Source organism: Pan troglodytes, chromosome 1, assembly GCF_028858775.2.
Source record: "Pan troglodytes isolate AG18354 chromosome 1, NHGRI_mPanTro3-v2.0_pri, whole genome shotgun sequence".
In the NCBI taxonomy this organism is placed as follows: domain Eukaryota; kingdom Metazoa; phylum Chordata; class Mammalia; order Primates; family Hominidae; genus Pan; species Pan troglodytes.
Genome location: NC_072398.2, coordinates 26,503,803 through 26,529,140, shown reverse-complemented (window position 1 = coordinate 26,529,140; position 25,338 = coordinate 26,503,803). Strand labels below are relative to the sequence as shown.

The 25,338-nt window shown below is 36.6% G+C and overlaps 1 protein-coding gene across 8 annotated transcripts in view; it reads right to left on the bottom strand.

Moving 5' to 3' along the window:
* Positions 1-1,729: 1,729 nt before the first annotated feature.
* Positions 1,730-25,338, bottom strand: part of TAF1A (TATA-box binding protein associated factor, RNA polymerase I subunit A) — a 35,366-nt gene continuing 11,757 nt past the window's right edge. For 4 of the 8 annotated variants that reach the window (XM_063809979.1, XM_009441525.5, XM_063809988.1 and 1 more), the window contains 7 exons: positions 24,375-24,573; positions 17,446-17,576; positions 16,421-16,579; positions 10,976-11,042; positions 10,090-10,213; positions 8,282-8,436; positions 5,241-5,690 (listed from right to left, as the gene is read on the bottom strand). In XM_063809979.1, the coding sequence (XP_063666049.1) occupies positions 5,578-5,690; positions 8,282-8,436; positions 10,090-10,213; positions 10,976-11,042; positions 16,421-16,579; positions 17,446-17,576; positions 24,375-24,573 (948 nt within the window). In that variant the 3' untranslated portion in view covers positions 5,241-5,577. Of the gene's footprint in view, positions 5,187-5,240; positions 5,691-8,281; positions 8,437-10,089; positions 10,214-10,975; positions 11,043-16,420; positions 16,580-17,445; positions 17,577-24,374; positions 24,574-25,338 lie in introns of those variants that run through there. The other 4 variants (XM_003308755.6, XM_063809986.1, XM_063809992.1 and 1 more) reach the window with 2 other exon arrangements.

The window sequence follows — 25,338 nt, the reverse complement described above, 5'->3', positions numbered from 1 at the left end:
TGCCAGCAATCTTGCATTCCGATTGTGGATGCATCACCCGAGCTCTGTCTTCATGTTCACATGGTGCTCCTTCTCCCTGTGTGCGTTTGTGTCCAAATTTCCCCTTTTATAAGGACACCAGTCATACTGGATTAGTGCCCACCATAATGACTTCATTTTAACACGATTGTCTCTGTAAAAACTATCCCCAAATAAGGTCACATTCTGAGGTACTGGGGGGTAGGACTTCAACCATTCTTTTTTAGGGGACACAATTCAGCCCACAGCAGTAACACACACATTCACACACACGCACACAGTTTCATATAGCATGTGCCTTTTAACATCCCCCCCCCCCCGCCCCGCACAAGACAGGGTCTCAGTGTCACCCAGGCTGGAGTGCCAGTAGCTGGAACTGCAGGTGTGTGCTACCACGCTCAGTTAATTTTTACTTTTTTTTTTTTTTTCTTTGTAGAGACGGTGGTTTCACCATGTTGCCCAGGCTGGTCTTGAACTCCTGGGCTCAAGTGATCTATCCCCCTCGGCCTCCTAAAGTGCCGGGATTATAGGCATGAGCCACCATGCCCAGTGCAAGTGCCTTTTAAAAAGTGATGTTGAGAGTCAGGTGTTTATCCTAAATCAGGTCATGGAACACAATAGAAAAAATATAAAAAGAAATGTTCTAGCTCAGTAGCTTCTCATATAGTTTACTGATGTAACTATCTATCTGCCTTCAGACTCCCTCTGTCACAGTCTAAAGATGAACAGGTTGTACCTCAGACTAGAGAAAGTATAACAACTCACTTGTACGAAGCATTACAGTTTACAAAGTATTTCCCCACACTGCATTTCATTTGATCTTCAGTTCTCTCAAGACAATTAAGTCAGCAAGGTAGATATATTACCAGTGAGCATATGAATGAATGAAGTCCAAGAGGGGTTCAGTGAAATATTTTAGGGCCCCACTTTAGATGAATAGAGATGGCAACACAATTCAGGTGTTCTGAATTACAGCCCAGATCTTTTTCATTCCATCATGATGTACCCAAAAAGAATGAAAGTACAGTTATCACTTTTATTTGTTCTTCATTTGGAAAAATTTGTCTCAGATGCAGCCTACTGAAGACTGTATTGACTGAAGATTCAGTTCCATTGATAAGATTATCTGGGAGTTCTTGGTATAGGCATGAGGGGAGTTGTAATTAAACAACTGGCAGTGGTATCACTATGGGACTGACGGGCGGAAACAAAGAGCCGCCTCTACTCACTGAGCTAAAGGCTACCTTCATAACTATGAAAACAACATAGAAGTCAGCTTCGTATTTTTTATGGGACTGAGTCGACTCTTACTTGGTGGCAGATTGGTTTAGAAGCATGAATCTTGGATTGACTTATTCAGATGTTAGTCATATTATTTGTAGACCATCCATCAAAGGTCTTGCTTGTTTCCTTTTGGAATATTTAAAACACAAAGATTCTAATTCAATCCAGCAGAAAAAGCCCTTGTGCTGTAAATATAGGTAAATAACTGGGTCCAAAAGGGCACACCTGTTTTTTTAATTTTTGTTGCTTTTCCTTTTTCAAAAATGTTAACATAAAACAATGTTTCTATTTATTGAGAAAAAACATTTACCAGGACCCATGCTCAGCACTTTACATCAACCTTTCCAGACCATCCCATTTTACAGAATAAAGGTGAGGCCCAGGCTAGGTGGGGGGCTTCAGTCATGCTGGAATTTGAACCCAGACCTTTCTGACTCCATAGAACATTCTTTTATTTCTTTTTATGAGGGGAGGTGGGAAGGGAATGGGGTGTTGACAGCTTTACAGACATGTAATTCACATTCCATATAATTAATCAGCTAGGGGCTAATAATCCAAAATATAGAAAGAACTCATACAACTCAATAACAAAAATATAATTCCACTTTAAAAATGGGCAAAGGACCTACACAGACACGTCTCAAAAGAAATTCAAATTGCTAACAGGTATATGAATAAGTGCTCAACATCTCCAGTCATGACGGAAATGCTAATCAAACCAAGAGATACAGCCTCACACCTGGTAGAATGAATAGTATCAAAGGTCAAAGATAAGTGCTAGGGAGGATGAAGAGAAGAGGAAGCACTTGTATGCTGCTGTTGGGGATGTAAATTACGGAAAACAATATGGAGGTTCCCCCAAAAAATTGAAAATAGAAATATCTGGGTATATACCCAAAAGAATTGAAATCAAGATTGCAAAGAGATATCTGCACTCCTATGTTCATTGCAGCATTACTCAACGTCCTTTGATGAATTAAGATAGGGTTTATAAAATTACAATTACATACTGCTCAGCCTTATAAAAGGAAGAAATCCTGCCATTCAGAACATGGAGGACATTATGCTGAGCAAAATTAAAATAGGCAAGACACAGAAAGAAATACTGCACGATCATCTCACTTGTATGTGAAATCTGAGTCCAATTCATAGAAGCAGAGGGTAAGATGGTTGCCAGGGGCTGAGGGAAGGGGGAAATGGAGTGATATTGGTCAAATGGTACAAAGTTTCAGTGATACAAGATGAACGATTTCTGGATATCCAATGTCCAGCATGGTGATGACAGTTCAGTACTGTATTACATACTTGTAATTTGTTAAGAAAGATCTTATATCTTCTCATCACACATACATACACAATACATACATAATGGTAATTATGTAGAGGTAATGAAGATATTAATTAGCTTGATTATAGTGATAATTTCAGAATGTATATCAAAACATCAGGCTGTACATCCTAAATATATACATTCAGAGGTTTCAAGGAGAAAACAAGACTTTAAATTATCTTTAGTTATTGCTAAAGTGTCTTAAAATAGTCGTGACGAATGGTTATAAGTAGTAACCATATAAGCAAGCAGTCCTGTCAGACTGTTCCAGCACAGTATTTCAGCTCACTGCTTATATACAGGTGGTAGGGTTCAGTACAGTGCAAAATCCCATCAAACTTGCTCAAAAGTTACATTCAAGCAGAATCTCATCAAGGTTTAGGTGTAAGAGTACATCTGGTTATGGATTACAGAAGCATAATCACTAATCCCATCAGACATCTCATGTGTAAGAAAAGGCAAGGACTGGGGTCATTTAAGGAATGTAGTGACTCAGGCAAGCGATGTGGGGGTGCCCTGTGCCCTGTTTTGTCTTCAAGGCATCTTTCCAGAGAGTTGCATGTCGTCACAGGGTCAGGGGCTTTGTGAAATGATGCTGGCAGGCAGAAATGAGCAGACCTGGGTTCTTTTTGCTGCTTTGTCTCACTCCACCACCTGGCTCAGCTCTCTGCATGTAGTCAACACTGACTGCACTGGGAGGCCATACAGATACTACATGAGAGTGTGATCTTTGGAACCACATTGATTGGGTTGGGATCCTGGTGCCAACACCTATGAGCTGTGACCTTGGCAAGTTACTTCATCTCCAATGACCTCATTTTCTTTATTGGTAAAATAGGAATAATTCATAGGACTGTGGTGGTTTTACAGTGAAAGGTAAAGCCCAATTTTAGCTATTACTGTTATTCATGGAAGCAGCTTAAACATCAGTGGACCTAAAAAAAGTTTCACAGGTGACTTGCACTACTCTTACTGAACATTTGATAAGAACATTTGATGTAAAAATGTTGAGACAGCTTTGTATGGAAACCAAGAATCAAAACTACTCATTTCTTTTATTCTCACCTCCATTTTCTTAGAGATCAAGAGAAATCATAGTCCTATTTTATAGCTTTTGACTAAAAGTTTCAGGAAGTAGATCTTGGCCTATGCTTTCAGATTTTTTCCACATCGTCTGGGAATTTCATTGCTAGAGTATTGGTCTTATACAGAACTCCTACACAACCGAATTATGGACTCCCTATTTATGAGGAAGCTTTAACTTGGTTTATTTTGGCTCTGTGGAACGCCTACTCATTTTACATGTACTTTCTAAGTGCTTCTTTATTGATAGACCTTTCTTACTAAGTAATATTGAAATATAAACTATTGACAAAGCACAATTTGCCCCCTAACCTTCTTGCAGATGGTTTAGAATTAGTAGGAATATAAGCCAAAGGGAAATGTGTGTCTCGCCATCTAAATATTAGACTTGCTCTGAAGTTAGTGAGTCTCCATGGAACTCAATTACTAGTTATTCCAGCAGTAAATGTAAAAGCCAAGACATTTCTGAAGAAGCACTTATTCTACCAATTATTCCAACATATTATAAAGCTCAGCTCATGTTCCAGGAAAGTTGCTGTTGGCTTCTGGCCAGGTTTTCCCCATGGGTTTACTGTGTGACTCAGGGACACTATTCCACTGGTGAGTTTCCTCCAGTGTCCAGCCAAATACCGCTGCATCCTCGTTTCCAAGAGAAAAAGAGAGGGGATGCGTGAGTTCTTTTTCTCCGAGACAGAGTCTCGCTCTGTCACCAGGCTGGAGTGCAGTGACACGATCTCAGCTCACTGCAGCCTCCGCTTCCCAGTTTCAAGCGATTCTCCTGCTTCAGCCTCCCAAATAGCTAGGACTACAAGCGCACACCACCAAGCCCGGCTAAATTTTTTTTGGTATTTTTAGTAGAGACAGGGTTTCACCATGTTGGCCAGGATGGTCTCAATCTCTTGACCTTGTGATCTTAGACTGCTGTGCCAGGCACCAAAAAAGCCGAGCCCTTTAAAGTTAGGCCAGTGCCAGCTGAAAACAGCCAGCCCACTCTACTGCTATGACCCAAATTAGTCCTCTAGAGTCAAAGGTCTCTCTCTAGCAGGAGGTTATTTTGCCCCAAACTGTCATGTCTTTATACTGAAAGAGTCTTTTTTTTTTTTTGAGACAGAGTCTAGTTCTGTCGCCCAGGCAGGAGTACGGTGGTGCAATCTCGGCTGACTGCAACCTCCACCTCCCGGGTTCAAGCAATTCTCCTGCTTCAGCCTCCCGAGTAGCTGGGATTACAAATGCCCGCCACTGCGCCCAGCTACTTTTTGTATTTTTAGTAGAGACAGGGTTTCACTGTGTTGGCCAGGCTGGTCTCGAACTCCTGACCTCATGATCCACCCACCTCGGCCTCCCAAGTGCTGGGATTAGAAGTGTGAGCCACTGCGCCCGGCCGAGAAAGAGTCTTTTTTCTAAATCCTTCTCTCTTTTCAAAATTCCTCAATAGAACTCATCACCAATATATTTCTTCATGGTGGTATACCTAAAATGGATTAATTAGAATATAAAAGTAGAATATAAATACATTTCACAGCACTACAAGTTACAGTTTATTACACAATAGCCAGAGGCAAAGTATTTGCAAACAATAACTGCTGTAGAGCTATATTCTGTAATTAGTTTGTCATTTGAAGAATTATTCCTTAACAAATGTAACATTTAACATTACAAAAAAGAAAACAGACATAGTTACAAAGAGCAAAGGCAGTAATATTGTTTCTCTAGCTACAAATAATACAAAAATATAAAAATATATAAAAATAAGTTTTTTGTAGTAATATAAGCTTCTTAATGCAATACATAAATACATTCAATAACTATCTACCGAGCTACTTACTGTGTAGCTACAACTGTGAAATAACTAAAATTCAGTATCAGAGTCTTGGATTTACAATACTGTATTTTTTCACAGATCTCTTCATCCGCTTAATTTTCTTCCCTAAGACTTGGTGATCTTGCTTTAAAATATACCGGAAATATCTACAACCTAAAAAGTTAAGCAAAATAAAAAGTTTTAATACTCATCACATTTTTCAAGTATATTTCTACATTTTTAAAATTCTGCTTTAAGTTTAGCACACTAATGATTATGAAAATAGATTTATTTGTATTATCAATATGTCCTAAGCATATTCTCAGCTGTGCCCAATGAAATATATTTGTTCCTATATACAAAATTTATTTGTATTACCAATATGGCATAAGTATATTCTCAGCTGTGCCCAACGAAACATATTTCTTCCTATATATAAAGATGTTTCTAATCCACCATAATTAAAGCATAGACTTTAGCTTGTTTTCTACTCTTCCTCCTACACCCTAGTGATGGTGACAGGCATATTATATACAGTCACATATTAAATGAGCCTTCTCCAAAAGCACATTCGTATAGCTTCCTTCTCAATGTTAGCTTGTAAATCAGCCAAAGTTACATTCATAACAGTAAGAAAGTTCTCTGTAGAAAATCTTAGAATGTGAAGGATTAGAATAAATAAATCATAGGTTAGAAACGGTCAAACATTATCTATTCATTCTAGCCATGTAGAGAGCAGCAAGGTGGAGACCATGTAGCTCTCACAGAGGTGCCTCATGCTCATTAGAAGTTCCACCTGCTGTTCATAAGTCTTACAACACACAAAGGACTGTCAAGCATTTGTCAAATATTTCAGACAAATGAATCATATTTCTGTAAGAAAAATGTAAACTGGATATTGAGGTTTTTTAGAGTTGGTAAATGAATAAGACCATAATTCACATATGAAAAATTAATTTCATTACAGTTTCAGCTTGTATGCATCCATCTTCTCTGAGAAAATGCAAGGACATATACTGTACCTATAGTAACCATTTTTATTATTCCTGAAACTAGTATGCCAGAATTGCTAACATTTTTGTTTTGTTGTTTTTCCTGAGATGGGGTCTCACTATGGGACACAAACTGGTTTCAAACTCCTGGGCTCAAGTAATCCTCCCACCTCAGCCTCCCAAGTAGCTAGGATTACAGGCACACTGCATGCCACCGCACCCAGCTAGTAACGTTTTACTAGCTGGGAAGCAGTGGTGTCTGTAGTGTTACTAAAATAATTTGTATTTCTAAACATATCATACTACCTTAGTAAAAAACAAAATACTTTGCACACAGATTTTTGCCTGTACCTATATAGAAAGCTGGAAAGAATTTCGTTCCCACCCTAACATAGAGAAAAAGCTTAATAAACTAACTCTCAAGTCCATGAGAGCTGAAGTCACAGGGTAACCAAGTAGCTTCAATCCCAACAAGGAAAGACCCCTCCAAGGAGAAATGGGCCTGGCTTGCTTTTAGCAGGGCATGGAAAGAAAGAGAGCCACCATACCCCACTCAAAGCACAAAGCAAAGGCAGACCACACCCAGAATTTGAATCCTATAAAGTAAGGTTGGCAACTAGAGCAAGAAGAAAACCCAGCTTAACTAATGAATAGACTGACTCAACCCCACACTAACAGCCTGAGAGGAGATGTGGCTCTTGCGGGAGTAACTGATGCCTGATATTTGTAGAGCACTTTAGAAATTACAAAGCACTTTGATGCGATGTTCACATGATACTTACAACAATAAGATGGGTGTTACAATGCCCACTTCATAGAAAAGGCTCCTAAAAGTTAATTGCTTGACCTAAGTTACATAGCAAGGGAGTGAATTGGAAAATTAACCCAGATCTTCCTACTCTGCTCAAAGAGACCTCTTGATAATTGTGCTAGATGCCGCTCTACTCATAAAGTAGAAAAATGACAATCCAAATCACCTTTCTGTTCCTTGTCATCAGTGTATTGATTTTTATTTTCTTCTTAATCAACATTGTATTACATTCACTGAGACTACTAATTCCAAAATAGTAGAAACCATATTCAAAAGTGAATTGGAGAATCTCTTCAGGACACCTTAAGCTCCCTAGCAATGGACTGCTTACTAGTGGTCACCGTAAGATTTATTTTCTTCATTTCTGGACATGCTCTGTGGTAGTTTCATTTCGGTACTGGCCACCTTTTAATAATTTCAGTGGCAGAAAGCAGGTAAGAATTTTACCACCCAAAATATTTCTTTTCTTTGAAGAAAAAATCAATATCCCTTTTCTTTGAAGAGAATTTTTTTCATATGCTAGTAGGAGGTATTCTTTCTCTTAAGTGGAGGAAATGTTTCACGCTTACAGAAACAGGTAAGTAAATATTAGTATAATATGAAGCTATTAAAGAACAGTGAGGTCAATAAAGAATATTTTGACACTTGAAAATCTCAGTAAACTTTCTATAAAACAAGGCCAAATGGTCAATTATTGTGAAAACTCTGTATCATGTATCTTAACGGCCCCCTAACAACACTCAAGTCAGGAGATGAAAACCATTCCCAATCAATATGAAATCACTGCTTCTAATCTAAGCACATGGTCCCAACTCAGGATTCACTCTTCCATTGAGCAGTTATGTCTTAAGCACCTAATATTTTTAGGTACCATGTTAGGTAAGCTCTAAATGAAGGCCATACTTCATAATTTCAAAATCAGCCAAAGCTGTGTCTAGATAAAACGAAAATAAAAACTGTACCTTTTCCTAACAGTAAACCAGCCACAAAAGCTTTCTCACAGGCCAAAGCTGTATCTTCCTTCCAGTCACTTTTTGCCCAAAAGTAGCTGAAATGAAAGCCTGGCCACCAGTTTTTCCTGGAGTTCCACTCTTCTTGAACCCACGCAAGGTGGTTTCTGGAAAAGAAAAATGTCAAAAGAGAGGGTCAATGATGGAAACAAATCTATATTATCAGAATTTAGACTTAATTAGAGTCTACAGAAAGATGACAAGGAAGATGCTTCCAAGCTAAATTCTCAATATGGCCAAGGCATAACACATGATTGGCAACAGTAGAAAAGCAAATCCTTTTTTGTTCTCTTCCATCTCCATATCCCATTTTCCATTTCACTAAACAGACAGTTTAGCACAGTGGTTACAGAACAGACTCGAAGCCAGAATCCTGGATTCAAATATCAGCTCTTCCATTTACTATGTATGTGATCCTGGGCAAGTTGCTGAACCTCTCTGAGCTTCAGTGCCCTTGAGGACATTAGTGGTACTGATCTCATAGGAATGTTATTAAGATTAAACTATTCTAGTAGTAGGGTACAGCAGGTCTCATATAAAGCTCTTTGCATAGTGTCTGGTACATAGTAAATGTCCAATAAATACTATCTATTACTATTACTTACGTAAAACCTTACTTAAAATTATATGCTGCCATGAATTACTATCCAAATGGAGATACCATTATTATACAAATACATTAAGACATATGTTAAACTGTTAAGTGCAGGCAATTCTGTGTGTCTGTGAATAATTTTTTTATTGTATATATTTAAGGTATACAACATGTTTCATATACATATAGTTAACTTTTTTGTGTGGTGGGAGCACCTGAACTCTACTCATAGTAAATTTCCTATATGCAATACAATATTAACTACAGTCTACGTTGCACATTAGATCTCTATAATTTAATTGAGCAAATGCTTATTGGCACCCATGTGCCCCCTATGGTAGAACAAATAGAGGTTCGAAAAAATGAACCTCTTTGCTTTCAAGGACCTTATGATCTAGTAGGAGTTTATTCAGGGCTTCAGATTTAGAAAATGGTTTACAGTGAGTGCGTCAACATATGACACCAAAACCATTTTATAAACAGCACTGTCCCATCGGGACAAGTCAGATCTGAAGCCTGAAACAATTTCCAACTGACACTGAATTGCCTAACAACTAAATTGGATATAATAAATATATGAAACAACTTTGTAATATCCCTTCTTCTCACACACTAAGTAAAAATAACAGGAAATTCATTTTCTTTTACTCAAAATGTGACACTAACAATATTATGATCAGAGGTACACTTTTAGATACCCAGGTCAAAATGGATTTAATGAGTATTTGTTAAATGAATAGTGTATGATGATCTTGTGAGGTCCTAAAAATACTCACTGAAAATGATCAAACACAGGTAGGAGGAAAGCTGCTTCCCATGTGATCTTACAAGTTAATGACGCACAAATCACAAAGAGTCTTTAGCAAAGAGTGATCCCTGCTAGTCTTTATTTCCAAATGGAAAACACACACGTATTCCTTAGCAAGCAGTAGTGCTAAGTACAGGATTTATTTTGATGGCATAAAAAAATTGATAGAATTTTTGTATGTTCTCCTTATGACTCTGTATTTCTTTGCTTCAGAAGAAAATGTACTCAGAAAACAGCTGAAGACACAGTTCAAGAAATTATAAAACATAAGCAAAGATCTTTAAAAATTGATATTAGCTAAAATATTGGGAAATATTACTTATGATGACCTAGTAATAAATACTGTATGTTTCTTACCCCATTAAGATATTTTTCAGATATTTTGCCAAGTATTTCCAAGCAGTTATATTCTTCGTGCATCCGGCAAAATCTAAGACTCCAAATAATACCTCCAACCCCAGTTTACGGTGTTCTTCTTTTTCTGCAATGGTTTTAACAGTTCAAGTTTACATAAGGTATTAAAGTGTACAAAGCTAAAATTTACATGTATACATTTTATCAACTGTATATATACTTTACATATATGTTGTTGATAAAATACTGAATCATAAGCCTTCTGGTTAACAGTTTTTAAAAATTCATTATGCTCTTACTCCTGCAATGAATCTGAAAAACTCAATAAAAATCCCTGCTAATGAGGTAATGGTGGTGAATTTGATCTCAATATGGGTTACACTCCTCTACTGAGGACATTATTTAAAGTACCTGCCCTGTTTGGGCATTTTATACATGTTCTTTCATATTCAGAGAGGAACCTAGGCAGTCCTAGGACCAGCTTGGGCTTAGCCAGCTGATTTTCTTCTATGAAGGAGCATGCTCTCTTCTATGGTGTGCTGAAATGTAGCAGGGATTAAAATGGAGTGAATTATATAAAATCGAGCCATTTCTCTTTTGCAAACTACTGCCTTCACATTGTGTAACAGGAGTAGGCAAACTTTTTCTGTAAAGGCCCAGATAATAAATATTTTAAGCTTTGCAAGGCATACAGTCTCTGTCACAACTACACAGCTCTGTCACTATAGTGCAAAAGCAGCCGCAGACAATACATAAACAGATGGACTCCAACAGAACTTGATTTATAAAATCAGGAAAGGGGTGGATTTAGCCGATGGGCTAAACTAGTTTGCTGGTCCCTAGTCTATAGCTTGTCTACACAAGGTATAAAACAACATTTATTTATTACCTGATTTTCTAAGTAATGTATGGAATTCCAACATCAATTTATGAGATGGTACAATCTGATACAAAATCTGAAAGAAAGAACAGTCTTGTAATCTTTACATACTTGTAAAAGCATTTCTCAACTTTCAGCTTACTTTCAAAATAAAGTTCTTACTGTCTAATATGCTCTCTTTAAATTTATTAAGTATTTTAAAAATACCCTGGCTCTTTATCTAGTTTCAATCTAAGTATAGAAAAGCATTCTCTGTAAAGCTGTCTTAAAAAAAAAAAAAAAAAAAAGGCCCTGATAACAAAATAGTCAGGAGAAGTGAGGAAAATAGGCAGGGACTTTTTATTTGCTCCTTATACATATCTATACTGTTTACCACGCTCAACAACTAAAAACGATTTCTTTCAGAAGCCAGGACTGAAGAAAAAAAGAAAAAAATCAATTATCACACAGAAAATATACTTATTTACTAAACAGAAGAGATCACAGAATATTTATATAAAGCAAAAAAGCTAAAAAGGCTGGGAGTTAATTTCACAGATTGTGCTCAGGAACAGTTTACTAAGGTTATATGAGTAAATATTTTAACAACCTTTCACACAATGAAAAAATTAAAGATTTTTCTTTTAAAAAATAGGAAGGACTATTTTTATGAATATTCAAAAAATGGAATTTAAAGTAAAGCTGTATTTTTCATTTTAATACATTTAATACTAGAAGTGAATTCATTCTGCTTACTAAAGTACTTTGACCTTACATTGAAATAATTTCCAACAAAATTAAAAGTAAATTTTGTTAATTTATCTTAATCATTTTTAAAAAGATCAATCAAGATCAATACACCAATATCAGAGAATATTATTGAAATTCAGTTCCTATGAAAGTCACATTTGTCTCATGATTTTATAGAATTCTGTATATGGCTCAATTCACTTAGATTTTTCTATTGAAATATAACATGTAGTAGAAGTGCATACAAATCATGACACCAGTCAGTTTTCACAAAGTTAAACACTCAGGTAACCAGCACCCAGATCAAATAATAGCACATCACCAGAACACTAGAAATCCTCCATTTGTTTTGAAAAAGTCTTAGTCATGAGCCCTTCAAATGCCAGGGTTTTTAAAAAATTAGTTTGCTTGCTTTTGCCCTGTTCTATTCAGAGGTCCTCCACCTAGGACTCCAATGACAGGTATGTCAGATCTTTTCACCAATTCACTTGTATGCTCGTTTCTGCACCTTTCATCCTTTTTGTTCTCCATGGTTTAGCCTGATATTTTCTATGCAGTTCATTAATCCTCTCTTTTGCTATGTTCAATCTGCTATTAAACCCATGTATTGAGATCTTAATTCCAAATACCCTATTTTTCAAAAGGAAAAACAGAATTTCTCTAAATCCATCTTGTCTTGAATATAAATATGAGATAAGTATTCAACAGTTATTTTCTGTAGCATTTTAAAAAATCTTTTCAAAAACACCATTAGTGATTGATAACCTGAAAGCACAGTCTTGCTTTTGTTTTAAACACAATCCTTAATATTTTGTAATATAAATGAGCCAAAAGCTGTCTTAAGAGAGTAAAATAAAAATAGCAACTTTAAAGGTATTGTTTAGTCTAGCCTGGGCAACATAGCAAAACCCTGTCTCTCCAAAAATACAAAAAATTAGCCAGGCATGGTGGCGTGTGCCTGTAGTCCCAGCTACTCGGGAGGCTGAGGTGGCAGGATCACCTAAGCCAGGGAGGTGGAGGCTACAGGGAGCCTCACGTGATCATGCCACTGCACTCCAGCTTGGGCAACAGAGTGAGACCCTGTTTCAAACAACAACAACAGCAAAGGATTGTTTAGTAAAACAAAGCCTGTTGAAAAATTTATAAAACTTAGTTTCCACATCTGAAGGTTTGATAATGCCAATTTTGATCACAAAAGTATAAAGATAATTGGCCTTTTAAAAGAAAACAGAGATAAGAACTTTTCTCTATCATTTCTTTAGGTTGAAAGGACCTTTGTCTTTCACCTCTAAAATGCCATGATTAAAAACTGAACACAAAATATACAAAGAATTCCTGTAATTTAACAACAAAAACCAAACAACCCAATTCATAAAAGGGCAGAGGACTTGATAGACATTTGCCAAAGATGATAAACAAATGGCCAATAAGCACATGAAAAGATACACATCACTAGACATTAGGGAAATGCAAACCAAAACCACACTGAGACACAGATACCACTTCACACCCACTAGGATAGCGGTCCCCAACTTTTTTGGCACCAGGTCCTGGTTTCATGGAAGACAATTTTTCCACAGACCAGTGTGAGGGTCGAGGATGGTTTCGGGATTGCATTATTTATGCACTTTACATTTATTGTGCGCTTTATATTATTACATTATAATATATAATGAAATAATTATACAACTCACCATAATGTAGAATCAGTGAGAGCCCTTGTTTTCCTGCAACTGGATGATCCCATCTGGGGGTGATGGGAGACAGTTACAGATCATTAGGCATTAAATTCTCATAAGGAGCACACAACCTAGATCCCTCCCATGTGCAGTTCACAATACGGTCCGGGCTCCTATGAGAATCTAATGCCACCGCTGATCTGACAGGAGGCAGACCTCAGGTAATGCTCACTTGCCTGATGCTCACCTTCTGCTGTGTGGCCTGGTTCCTAACAGGTCACAAACAGATACCAGTCCATGACCCAGGGGTTGGGGATCCCTGCACTAGGATATCAATGATCAAAAAAGGGGATGGAGAATAGAAGCTGTTAGCCAGGATGTGGAATTGTTGGTAGGAATGTAAAATAGTGTAGTTGCTGTAGAAAACAGTTTGACAATTCCTCAAAAAGTTAAAAGAATTACCATATAATCCAGCAATTTCACTCCTGAGTATACACCCAAAAGAAGTGAAAGCAGAGAACTCCAACAAATACCTGTACACTAATCTTTAGAGCAGCATTACTTATAATAGCCAAACAACAAACACAACCCAAATGTCTACCAAGAAATGGATAAGCAAAATGTTGTAGGTACATAAAATGGAATATTATTCAGCCTTAAATAAAAATGGCCGTTCTGATATATGCTACAACATGGATGAACCTTGAAAACATTATGCTAAGTGAAATTAGCAAGACACAAAAGGACAAATGTTATATGATTCCACTTATATGAGGTACCTAGAATAATCAAATTCACGAAGATGGAAATTAGCACAGAGGTTTTCAGGGGCTGGGAGGAGCAGGCAATGAGGAGTTATTGTTTAATGAATAGTTTCTACTTCGGATAACGAAAACATTCTGGAAATAGACAGTGATGGTGGTTGCACAAAACTGTGAATGAATGTACTTAATGCCACTAAATTATATGCTTTAAAAATGATCAAAATGGTAACATTTATTTTTGTATATATTTTCCCACAATTTAAAATGTTAAGCAATATTATATACAACAACCCCATGAAACACTTAGGGACAAATTTAACAAAATACATACACTAAAAACTACAAAACAGTTCAGAGAGAAATTAAAAACCTAAATAAATGGAGAGAGATGCCATGTTTACACTTTGGAAACCTCAATACAGTTGAGATGTCAATTCTCTCAAACTGATCTATAGATTCAAAATCTCAGCAAGACCTTTTTGTAGCAACAGGTAACTTGATTATACAATATACATGGAAAGTTAAAGAACCTAGAAAAGCCAAAAGCAATTTTGAAAAAGAACAAATTTGTATGACTTTCATGATATGATTCCAAGACTTGCTACAAAGCTACAGTAATCATATTAAGGCCACATGAGATATTACTACACACCCACTAGAATGGCAATAACTCACATTTAGAAGACCTACAATATGAAGTATTGGCAAGGATGTGGAGAAACTGAATTTTCATCTATCGAGGTGGAAATATACATCACTAGAACACAACAGACTTCATATACAGCCTACTGGTTTTCAACAAAGTTCCAAATGTACTAAACGGAGAAAGGAGAGTCTTCAATATAATGCTGGAACAACCACATGGGAAAAAATGAACCTTGACCTTTGCCACACACTACCCACAAAAAAATAGCTAAAAATCTACCATGACCTAAACATAAAACTATATAACACATCTAGAAAAAAAAAAAAAGAACTCTTCATTATCTTGAGATAGGCAAATATTTCTTAGACAAAAAGCACTAACCATAAAAGAAAAAAAAATGTACAAACTGAACATCAAAACTAGAAGTTTCTACTCTTTGAAAGATACTATTAAGGAAACCAAAAGGCAAGGCACAGTCAGAGAGAAAATATTCATAATTAATATTCTTCACAAAGGACTTATATCCAGATTATATAAAAATTTCCAAATCAGTAAGAAGACAATTGATCCCCCCAAAAATAGACTAAGTAGTTGGACACATGACAAAAGAAGATACAGGAATGGCCAATAGACATACTAAAAGATGCTCAACATCACTAGTCATTAGGGAAATACAATTTAATGCCACATGGGACACCCACAAGAGGCTATTATTCAAAAGACCTCCAATACCAAGTGTTGGCACAGATGTGGAGAAACTGAATTTCCATATTGCTGTGTGAATGTCAATGGTACAGTCACTTCAAAAAACAGCTGGGCAGTTTCTTAGGAAGTTAAGCATATACTTTCCTTACTACTCTTAGGCAGCAACTCCTCTCTCAGGTAGCTACCCAAGAAACATGAAAATATATGTGTATACAGAATCTTGTACATGAATGTTCTCAGCAGCATCATTCACAATAGCCAAAAAGTAAAAATTACCCAAATGTCCATCAAGAAGTGAATGTATAAAAATGAAATACTATTCAGCAGTATTAAGGAAATTACTAATATACACAATAACATGGATGAATCTCAAATATGTTATGCTGAGCAAGAGAAGCCAGATTAAAATGACTACATAAGAGTCCATTTACATGAAATTCTAGAAGAGATAAAAATTTATAGTGACAATAAGCAGATCAGTGATTATCTGGGGCCATGGTTGTGGGGACAGACCGGCTGCAAAGGGAAATGAAAGGCATTCTGGGGGCGACAGAAATGTTCTATATCATGATTACCATGGTGGTTCGTGAATGTAATGCATCCAAGCATATACTTAAAATAAGTGTGTTTACTCTCTGAAAACTAAATTTCAATAAAGTTGATTTTCAAAAAATATCAGTGCAGAGTATTCCAACCAGGGTTGCACAAGACTTCTGATCCTCTCTCCTCAGTCTCATCTGGGCAGCAGGGGATAGTGTGGATGATACATACATGGAGATGGCAGCTGGAGCCAACTTTCTCTGTTTATCTCAGTGTACTGTACATTATTGAAATTTTCTGTAGATGCTATAAAAGTTAGAAAGCAATGGCCTAAGAATGTTTTAATGTAGATTCCCAACCCTGGTCAAACATCGAGATAAAAATTCTATACCTTAAGCACACTTATCAATTTTGATCTTGGTGCCTTCTGTCTCTTTAGGAAGTTGTATAAGTAGATATGGGCATTTGGATTTGATGGAAACTTTTCATCATATGCATAATTGGTGAGTACCTCTTGGGCTCCATCTCGATCCCCATAGAATTCCAGCATCTATATAAAATAAATCATAATATCTTAGCTGAATTCTGTAAGACAGCTATACGAAAAATAATACACAGCATAAGTTTACTGATGGGTATTTTTTAAAAATCACAAAACTGACAGGGTTCCCATTTTTTCCCTGTATTTTGTTACTACTAATAAACAATGCAGCAACCTCAACATAAATTCTCTTCCTATAAAAAATAAGAGTCCTCAAAGCAGGGAACACTAATGCTTGAAAATGTGATGCAGCTAACCTCAGTGCCCTACATCACTGCAGCCACAAAAGGAGTGCATGAGAATTGTAATTCCTTTCATCCTGTTCCCGTCCTTACACAGGAATCTCCAGATTATGATTTTGGAGATTATCTTCTGACAACACAATTATCAACTTGCCACTCATTAACTTTCACAAAGCAAATTATTTTGAAGATTTATTCCTAGTGCCTAGCACCAAGGCCCTCAGTCCTTTTACAATGACTCTGGGATGACAGGACATTCTTATGAACTTCCAAAAAGCCATCATTCTTCACCTCATATAGTATGACCCATTTTTTCAGATTTTTGTCCTCTTTCCTTCTATATCCCACCAAATCATAAGGTATCTTACTGCATTTCTTTTAAGCTCAACAAGAATAAGATTGAATTAACATTTACAACTATACTGCTATTTATTTTATAGATACTTGGCCACGACGGGTTATACAGTGGTGAAAATAAACAAATTCAGACCAAAAAAGAGACACCGTATTTTTGCTTTCTTTTAAATAATTTTTTCCATTAGTTTCTTTCTGATCAATAAAGATTAGGCATGCAGTCTTTGTATAGGCTTTTGACGAAATAAAACCAATAAATTTAATGAAAATTCTACTTACTTCTACATAACTCTTCACAAAAGGGTCCCAAACTCCAGGAATTTTAATCAATGCAGAAATATTTGCAGATGTCTTCCAGCTGTGGTTGAACACATCCTGGGCTACTGCATTGTAAGCATAATCATCCTTATCTGCCCAAAGATACAAGATCTTTTAACATTCATTAAACATTGAGGACCTCTGTTAAATTAGTAATTTAAAAAACTATCTGCGAGAAAAACTCAGTTGCTGATAGCTACAACAGTAAATTCCAACAAATATTTAAAGGAAAATACTAATTCTTCACAAATTCTCCCAAAAAAGGACAGAAAAGAATACTTCCTAACTTATTCTAAGCCAGTATTACCATGATACCAAAACCAAAGACAACACAATAAAACTACAGATCAGTATCTCTTAAGAATATAGCTGCAAAAATCTTTAACAAAAATACTAGCAAACTGAGTCCAGCAACATATAAAAAGCATTATACATCATGTCCAAGTCGGATCTATACTAGGAATGCAAGGTTGGCTTAACATCTGAAAATCAATTAATGCAAATAATAAAATAGAGATCTATTGATCTAAACCAAATCAAAAGAATACAGGACCAAAACCTCATGATCATCACAATAGACACAGAAAAAGCATCTGAAAAAACACAATAACCCTTCATGATAAAAAGACTCAACAATGTAGGAACAGAAGGAACTTCCTCAATCTGATAAAGGGCATCTATGAAAAACTCATAGCTAACATTGAACTGAATGATAAAAGACTGCATGCTTTCCCCCTAAAATCAGTAATAAGACAAAAACGTCTTTTCTCACTACTTTTGTTCATTATATTGGTGGTTCCAGCCAGGACAATTAAGCAAGAACATAACAAAAAGATATCCAAGATTGGAAAGGAAGAAGTAAAACTATCTCTATTTGCAGATGACATGGTCTTGTACACAGAAAAATCCTAAGAACCCACTAAAAATTTACTGAACTAATAAATGAGTTCACAAAGGTTGCAGAGTACAAGATCAATACGCAATAATCAACTGTATGTCTATACACTTGCAATGAACAAGCAGAAGATAAAATTAGGAAAACAATGCCATTTGCAAAAGCATCAAAAGTAACAAAATGGGTATAAATTTTACAAAAGAGATGCAAAATTTTACTCTGAAAAGTGATACTGTTGAAAAAAAATTTTTTAAGACCTAAATGAATGAAAAGACACTCTGTGTTCAGTTGAAAGACTTACTATTGTCAAATTGATCTACAGATACATGTAATTCCTATCAAAAACTCGGCCTTTTTGCATAAGTTGACAGGCTGATTCTATGATTCATACAAAAATGCAAGGGACCAAAGAAGAACAAAGAATCTTTAAAAAGGACAAAGTTGGATAATGTACTCTATGACTACAGCCAGGCATGGTGGCTCACGCCTATAATCCCAGCACTTTGGGAGGCCGATGTGGGTGGATCACCTGAGGTCAGGAGTTCGAGACCAGCCTGACCAACAAGGTGAAACCCCGTCTCTACTAAAAGTACAAAAAAATTAGCTGGGCGTGGTGGCACACGCCTGTAGTCCCAGCTACTCAGGAGGCTGAGGCACAGGAATTGCTTGAACCTGGAAGACACAGATTGCAGTGAGCTGAGATCCTGCCACTATACTCCAGCATGGGCAACACAACACAGCAAGACTCAGTCTCAAAAAAAAAAAAAAAAAAAAAAAAAAAGTACTACAAAGCTGTAGTAATCAAGACTGTGTGATATGGGCAGAAAGAGAGACATATGTAGATCAATGGAAGATTTAGAGTCCAGAAGTAAACCTCTACATTTATAGGTAACTAATTTTCTGTTGTGTGTGTGTAAGACAGGGCCTTACTTTGTCTCCCAGGCTGGACTGCAGTGGCATGATTTCAGCTTACTGAAGCCTCACTCTACCTCCTGGGCTCAAGTGAACCTCTCACCTCAGCCACTCAAGTAGCCAGGACTACAGGCACACGCTACCACACTCAGCTAATTTTTGTATTTTTTGTAGAGATGCAGTTTCACCATGTTGCCCGGGTTGGTTTCGAACTCCTGAGGGCTCATGCGATCTACCTGTCTTGGCCTCCCAAAGTGCTAGGATTACAGGCATGGCCACTGCTCCCGGCTGCTAACTAATTTTCAGTAAGGGTGCCAAGACAATTCAGTGGGAAAATAATAGACTTTTCAATAAATGCTACAACTGGATATCCACATACAAAATAATAAAGTTGGGCCCCTACCTACTTCATAAAAATTAACTCAAAGGCCAAAATGTAAGAGCTAAAACTTTAAAACTCTCAGAAGAAGTGAAAATCTTTGTGACCTTGCAGTAGGCAACAGCTTCTTAGATGTGATACCAAAACCACAAGCAACAAAAGAAGAAACAGTTAAATTAAACCTCATCAAATGAAACACTTTTATGCTTCAAAGGACACCATCAAGATAGTGAAAAGAAGGCCAGGCACAGTGGCTCACATCTGTAATTCCAACACTTTGGGAGGCTGAGGTGGGCAGATCACTTGAGGTCAGGAGTTCGAGACCAGCCTGGCCAACATGGTGAAACCCCATCTCTACTAAAAACACAAAAATTAGCTGGGCGTGGTGGCAGGCGCCTCTAATCCCACCTACTCGGGAGGCTGAGGCAGGAGAATCACTTGAACCTGGGAGCCAGAGGTTGCAGTGAGCTGAGATTGCGCCACTTGCACTCCTGCCTCGGTGACAGAGTGAGACTCCGTCTCAAAAAATAATAATAGTAAAATAAAATAAAAAGATAGTGAAAACACACAGAAAAGGTGAAAATATTTCCAAGTCATGAATCTGATATATCTGATAAGAGAATTCTGTCTAGAACAACTAAAGTACTCTTACAACAACTCAATAATCTAAAAGCAGGTAATTAAAATATGAGCAAAAGATCTGAATGAAAATTTCTCCAAAAATGATATACAAATGGCCCATAAGCACATGAAAAGATGCTCAACATCATTAACACCCAGGAAAATGCAAATCAAAACTACAAGATGCCATTTCACACCCATCAGGATGACTATAATAGAAAAGACAGATAATGGCAAGTGTTGGTGAGGATGTGGAGAAATTTGTACCCTCATACACCGCTACTGGGAATGTAAAATAGTGCAATTGCTTTGGAAAACAGTCCAGTGGTTCTTAAAAAGGATAAACTTAGAGTTATATGACCCAGCAATTTCTCTCTTAGGTATATACCCAAGAGAAATAAAAACACATGTCCATACAAAAACTTGTACATAAATGTTCACAGCAATGTTATTCAAAATAGGCAAAAGTAGAAACAATCTAATTGTTCATCAACTGATGAATGAATACCTAAGACATAGTATATACAAACAATGGAATTCTATTCAGTAATAGAAATGAAGTACCATTACATGCTATAACATTAAAAACATTATGCTTTCTTTGTCAAAATTTTCTGTTAGGGAAAAAAAAATTATGCTAAGTAAAAGAAGACCACATACTGTATGATTCCATTTGTATGAAATGTCCAGAACAGGCAAATCTCTAGAGGCAGAAAGCAGATTAGTGGTTGCCTAGGACTGGAGGGGTGGGGAGAAATGGGAGAGCACAGGGTTTCTTTTTAGGGTCATGAAAATATTCTAATATTGTACTGATGGTTACAACTCTATGAATATACTAAAAACCACTGAGTTGTATATTTTAAGTGGGTGAATTTGTATGGTATGTGAATTATATCTTAATTCTCAATAAAGCTATAAAGAAAAAAAACCATGAGAGATCACTACACCCAACAAATTGGCTGATATGAAAACTTTGACAATAACAAATGTTGAGGAGAATACAAACAAAAGAAAACTCTAATCAGATTGTCAGTAAAGTACAAATTGGTAACCTCTTTGGAAAGAGTTTAGTATATCATGTACCAAAGTTAAAGACGCACAAAACATATTCTATGACAATTCTACTCCTAGAAATGCATACTTATGTGCACCGGTATACAGAAATTAATAGGGGTTCATTTCAAAGCAGAATTATTTATAATAGCCCAAAATAGTAACCTAAATGGCCATCAGTAATAGAAGGAATAGTGTGACTATCATAAAATAAAATATTTTATAACCATAAAAAACGAATAAATTAGAGCTACATCCAATAACATGTATTATCTTAAAACTGATTTTGAACAAAATATGCAAGGCCTAAAAGAATATATACAGTATGACTCCAAATATAGCATTCAGATATAGGCAAAACTAAATCACATTGTTTACAAATGTATACATGAGTGGAAAGAGTATAAAGAAAAACCAGTGAGTGATTACCATAAGTCAGGACAGGGATTTTCTTGAGAGAGAATGGGAGGAAATGCGGTCAGGAAGGCACACAGGGAGAATTTTAGGTTAGGGTGACAGTATTTTGTGTTTCTTAATCTGGGTGGTGGTTATGTGAATGTCCATTTTAAATTTATTCATTATATCTCACATTTGTTTTATATGCTTTTTCTGTATCTATTTCTCAATCTTAAAGGTTTACAAAGAAAGTTACTCAAGTCTTTCAAAAATAGCTATTAGAAGCACAAGATACTGCAAACCAAACAGAGGCACTGGTATCTTTTTCCCAGTGGATCAGTTAAATACATATCAATATGAACTTAGAAATGAGGTGATAGGAAAGTAGATAAGACATGATATGGAAAAAAATTTTTTAAAAAAAGGGCTGGGCATGATGGTTCATGCCTGTAATCCTAGCAGTTTGGAAGGCAGAGGCAGGAGGATTGCTTGAGCCCAGGGGTTCAAGACCAGCCTGAGCAACACAGTAAGACCCCATCTTCACACAAAAAAAATTTGATGGTGCACACCTGTAGTCCCAGGTCCTTGGGAGGCTGAGGTGGGAGGATCACTTGAGCCCAGGAGGTCGAGGCTGCAATGAGCCGTGATCACACCACTGCACTCCAGCCTGACAGCAAGAGACTCCAGACTGAGACAGCAAGACTCTGTCTCAAAGAGAAAGAGACAGATCCCTGAGTATAAATTGGGTTTGAATTTATTATAGAAGGAGGTTCCTAGTCACCAAGTGCATCAATCCCAACCAAGACAGAGCCACATAGCAGCAAGAAAGTCCCAAGCTGACTCCAAGTACAAGTTCACATGGTAAGTGCCCATGAGTTTGGTTATAAAGAACTAGTCCTAACTTTTTTTCTCGTTAAATAGACACTTGAGGTGAATGATCATCTAAGAGCTCTACATATTATCCCATCATCATCTATTGTTGCTACAGAACTGTCAGCTACGGAAAGGTACTGAGTCATCTATCCACAAGAGTAACGTTACAAATGCGATGTTCCAACAGCTTTAATCATCAGATATTTGCTTGAGTTTTACCTAACCATGTATAAGAAGAAAAGTAAATACTGACTTTAAAACTAACCTAATCAATGAGTAAGTTTTGAAAAAGAAATATTACACCAGAAAATATGACAAGACTAACAAAAGAAATAGAGGAATATTACATCACACATTGATTAGTCTAAACGGGAAGATATCTGGACTAATAAAATACACATGAAAAAACTTAGCACAATTAGAAAGCAAGAGATGAATAGCCAAATGATTCAGGCTGAACATGCAGCTGATATATTAAGTTTAAGGTGTAAGAATGAGGGGTTGGGACAGCGATCCAATGTGTCTTGAAGAGTAGAGAGCATTCTAGAAGAGGAGACTCTACAAAGGCCTCACAAGATTATCATGATGAAGAGAGCATTTCAGAGTATCTTGAAAGAAGAGGGAAGGGAATCGAAATTAGTGAAACTACATGCCCAGAGACCAAGGAAATACCACTTATCACATAAGGATAATAAGGAAATACTGCTTACCACATAAGAAGTGATAAATACTAGGACTAAGATATGGAGGAGGATGAAAACAGAAAGGGGTTAATCATAGAGATTAGGTTAATCTCGAGGATTATCCCCTACGGAGAAACTATACAAGGCAAGCGAATTGCAAAGAATCATACAGTTCCAGTGAATGCAAATCTGGGCATAAATGAAGATGATAACACCATTGAAGGTTAAGAGAAGCGGAATCAGTTTGAGAACTGAATGGTCAACTTCTGGTATAGTCAATAAATCAAGAAAATTGTCCATTATAACCTTTACACAAAAATGAAATGACCATCTTGACCTATTCTTTAAACATATTATTCTGAGAAATAACATTACAAAGTAAATTAAACTCCATTCTAGGCACACAGGAAGAAATGTTTATTATATGTAATAATGACTGCTGAAGAAAATCTGTAGCCTTTCTTAGAAATTGGCAAAGACTTTCTTCTTGACCAAACTCCAGCCAGGCTCCTCTGAGCTCTCTTCTGGACTAGGCCTCAAACTTGGCCAATAAATACTTGAACATAGTTTCTAGAACACTAACATAGTTTCTAACAGCTCAAGGCCACATCCCCAGGATGACCCCAGCCCCTCTTGAAATGTTTGCCTGGGAAAACTCCAGAAGAATTTACTGGTGGTTCTGCCTTCTGCTTTTTAAGCTCCCCACCCCCACCCTTTACAACCCCAAGTCACCTCCATAGAAACTGGAATGGAGTTTAGCTCTTCCTCCTGTCAGTAGTTACTGAATCAAACCTGTCTCCACTGCTCTAATGTCTGGCTGTGTTTATCCTGGACTAAATCACATTCAAAACAGCAATGAACCTAAAATGATCATAAACTTAATTATGAACCATCTAATTTATGACTGAAGCTTTTTATATATCAGAAATATTATAAAGGATCAAGAATTTTAAATCCATAAAAAGTCCGTTCTCCGTAATATCTGGATGAAGTCAATAGGGAAATTACTAGATTACTCCTTAAGATCCCTCTGCCCCTCAGTCTCATCATAAGAAAAAGTTTACCTGTATTCACTTACCAAGCTTTGACAATTCCATCTTCTTTTCAGACCAGGTATAATACTGTAAAAGCCCTTTATAGGCCTGAATAAGGTTGATTAATATTTCCCGGGAAGACGTATTTTCACCATGTCTCCATGTCTCTGCCTCACTCAAATTTCTCTTAGCATCTTTAAGCATTCCATGATGCAGAAGGTATAATGCATGTTGTAAGGAGATCTGCAAAAATAATAAGGGCACACCGCCATTTAAGCCATTAGATAACCATTAGTCAAAAAGCTCAGTAAATACATAATACATGCTGGGCAAAGACCTTGGTAGGATACAAATAACTTGACATGGAAAATTTTGATGTTGGGTACAATCTGGCAAAGAAGTAAGACATAGGAAACAACATTATGTAAATATGAGCTAAATTATGTAAACTTACAAACAAAAGACAGTGTGATATAGTGGGGAAAAAAAAGGATTTGAAGATGGAGTGTCTTGGTTCATACACCACTTAAAAACTAAATAAACCTGGGTAAATTATTCACTCTTTGTGAGTCTCATTTGTTTTACGGAACATTACTGCCCCTTCAGAAGGGTGTTTTCAAGATTAAATGAGATAATACTTGCAAATCACCTAATAGTTTGGCTCATAGCAGACATTCAACAAATATTACTATTTTATACATGTTATATCAGCCTAGAGAAAATATCTTAATAAGGGATGCTGAAGAATGGCTTCAGTTCAGATGGAGAGGAAAGTGTATCCCTGATACAGGAGAAGCAGGAAGAAAAATTATACAAAGAATGAGTATTACAAAAAGGGAAGACATTAAAGAGGAGAATAATGAGAACTACAATTAATCATATGGGTAGAGCCAAAGTACTGCAATAATTTGTCAACTGGCCTCTCCATTCCTGCCTCCCTACAATCCATCTTTCAAGTGGCTACCAAAGAAATCTCATCTTGTTAGTCATTTGCATAAACTCCTTCAA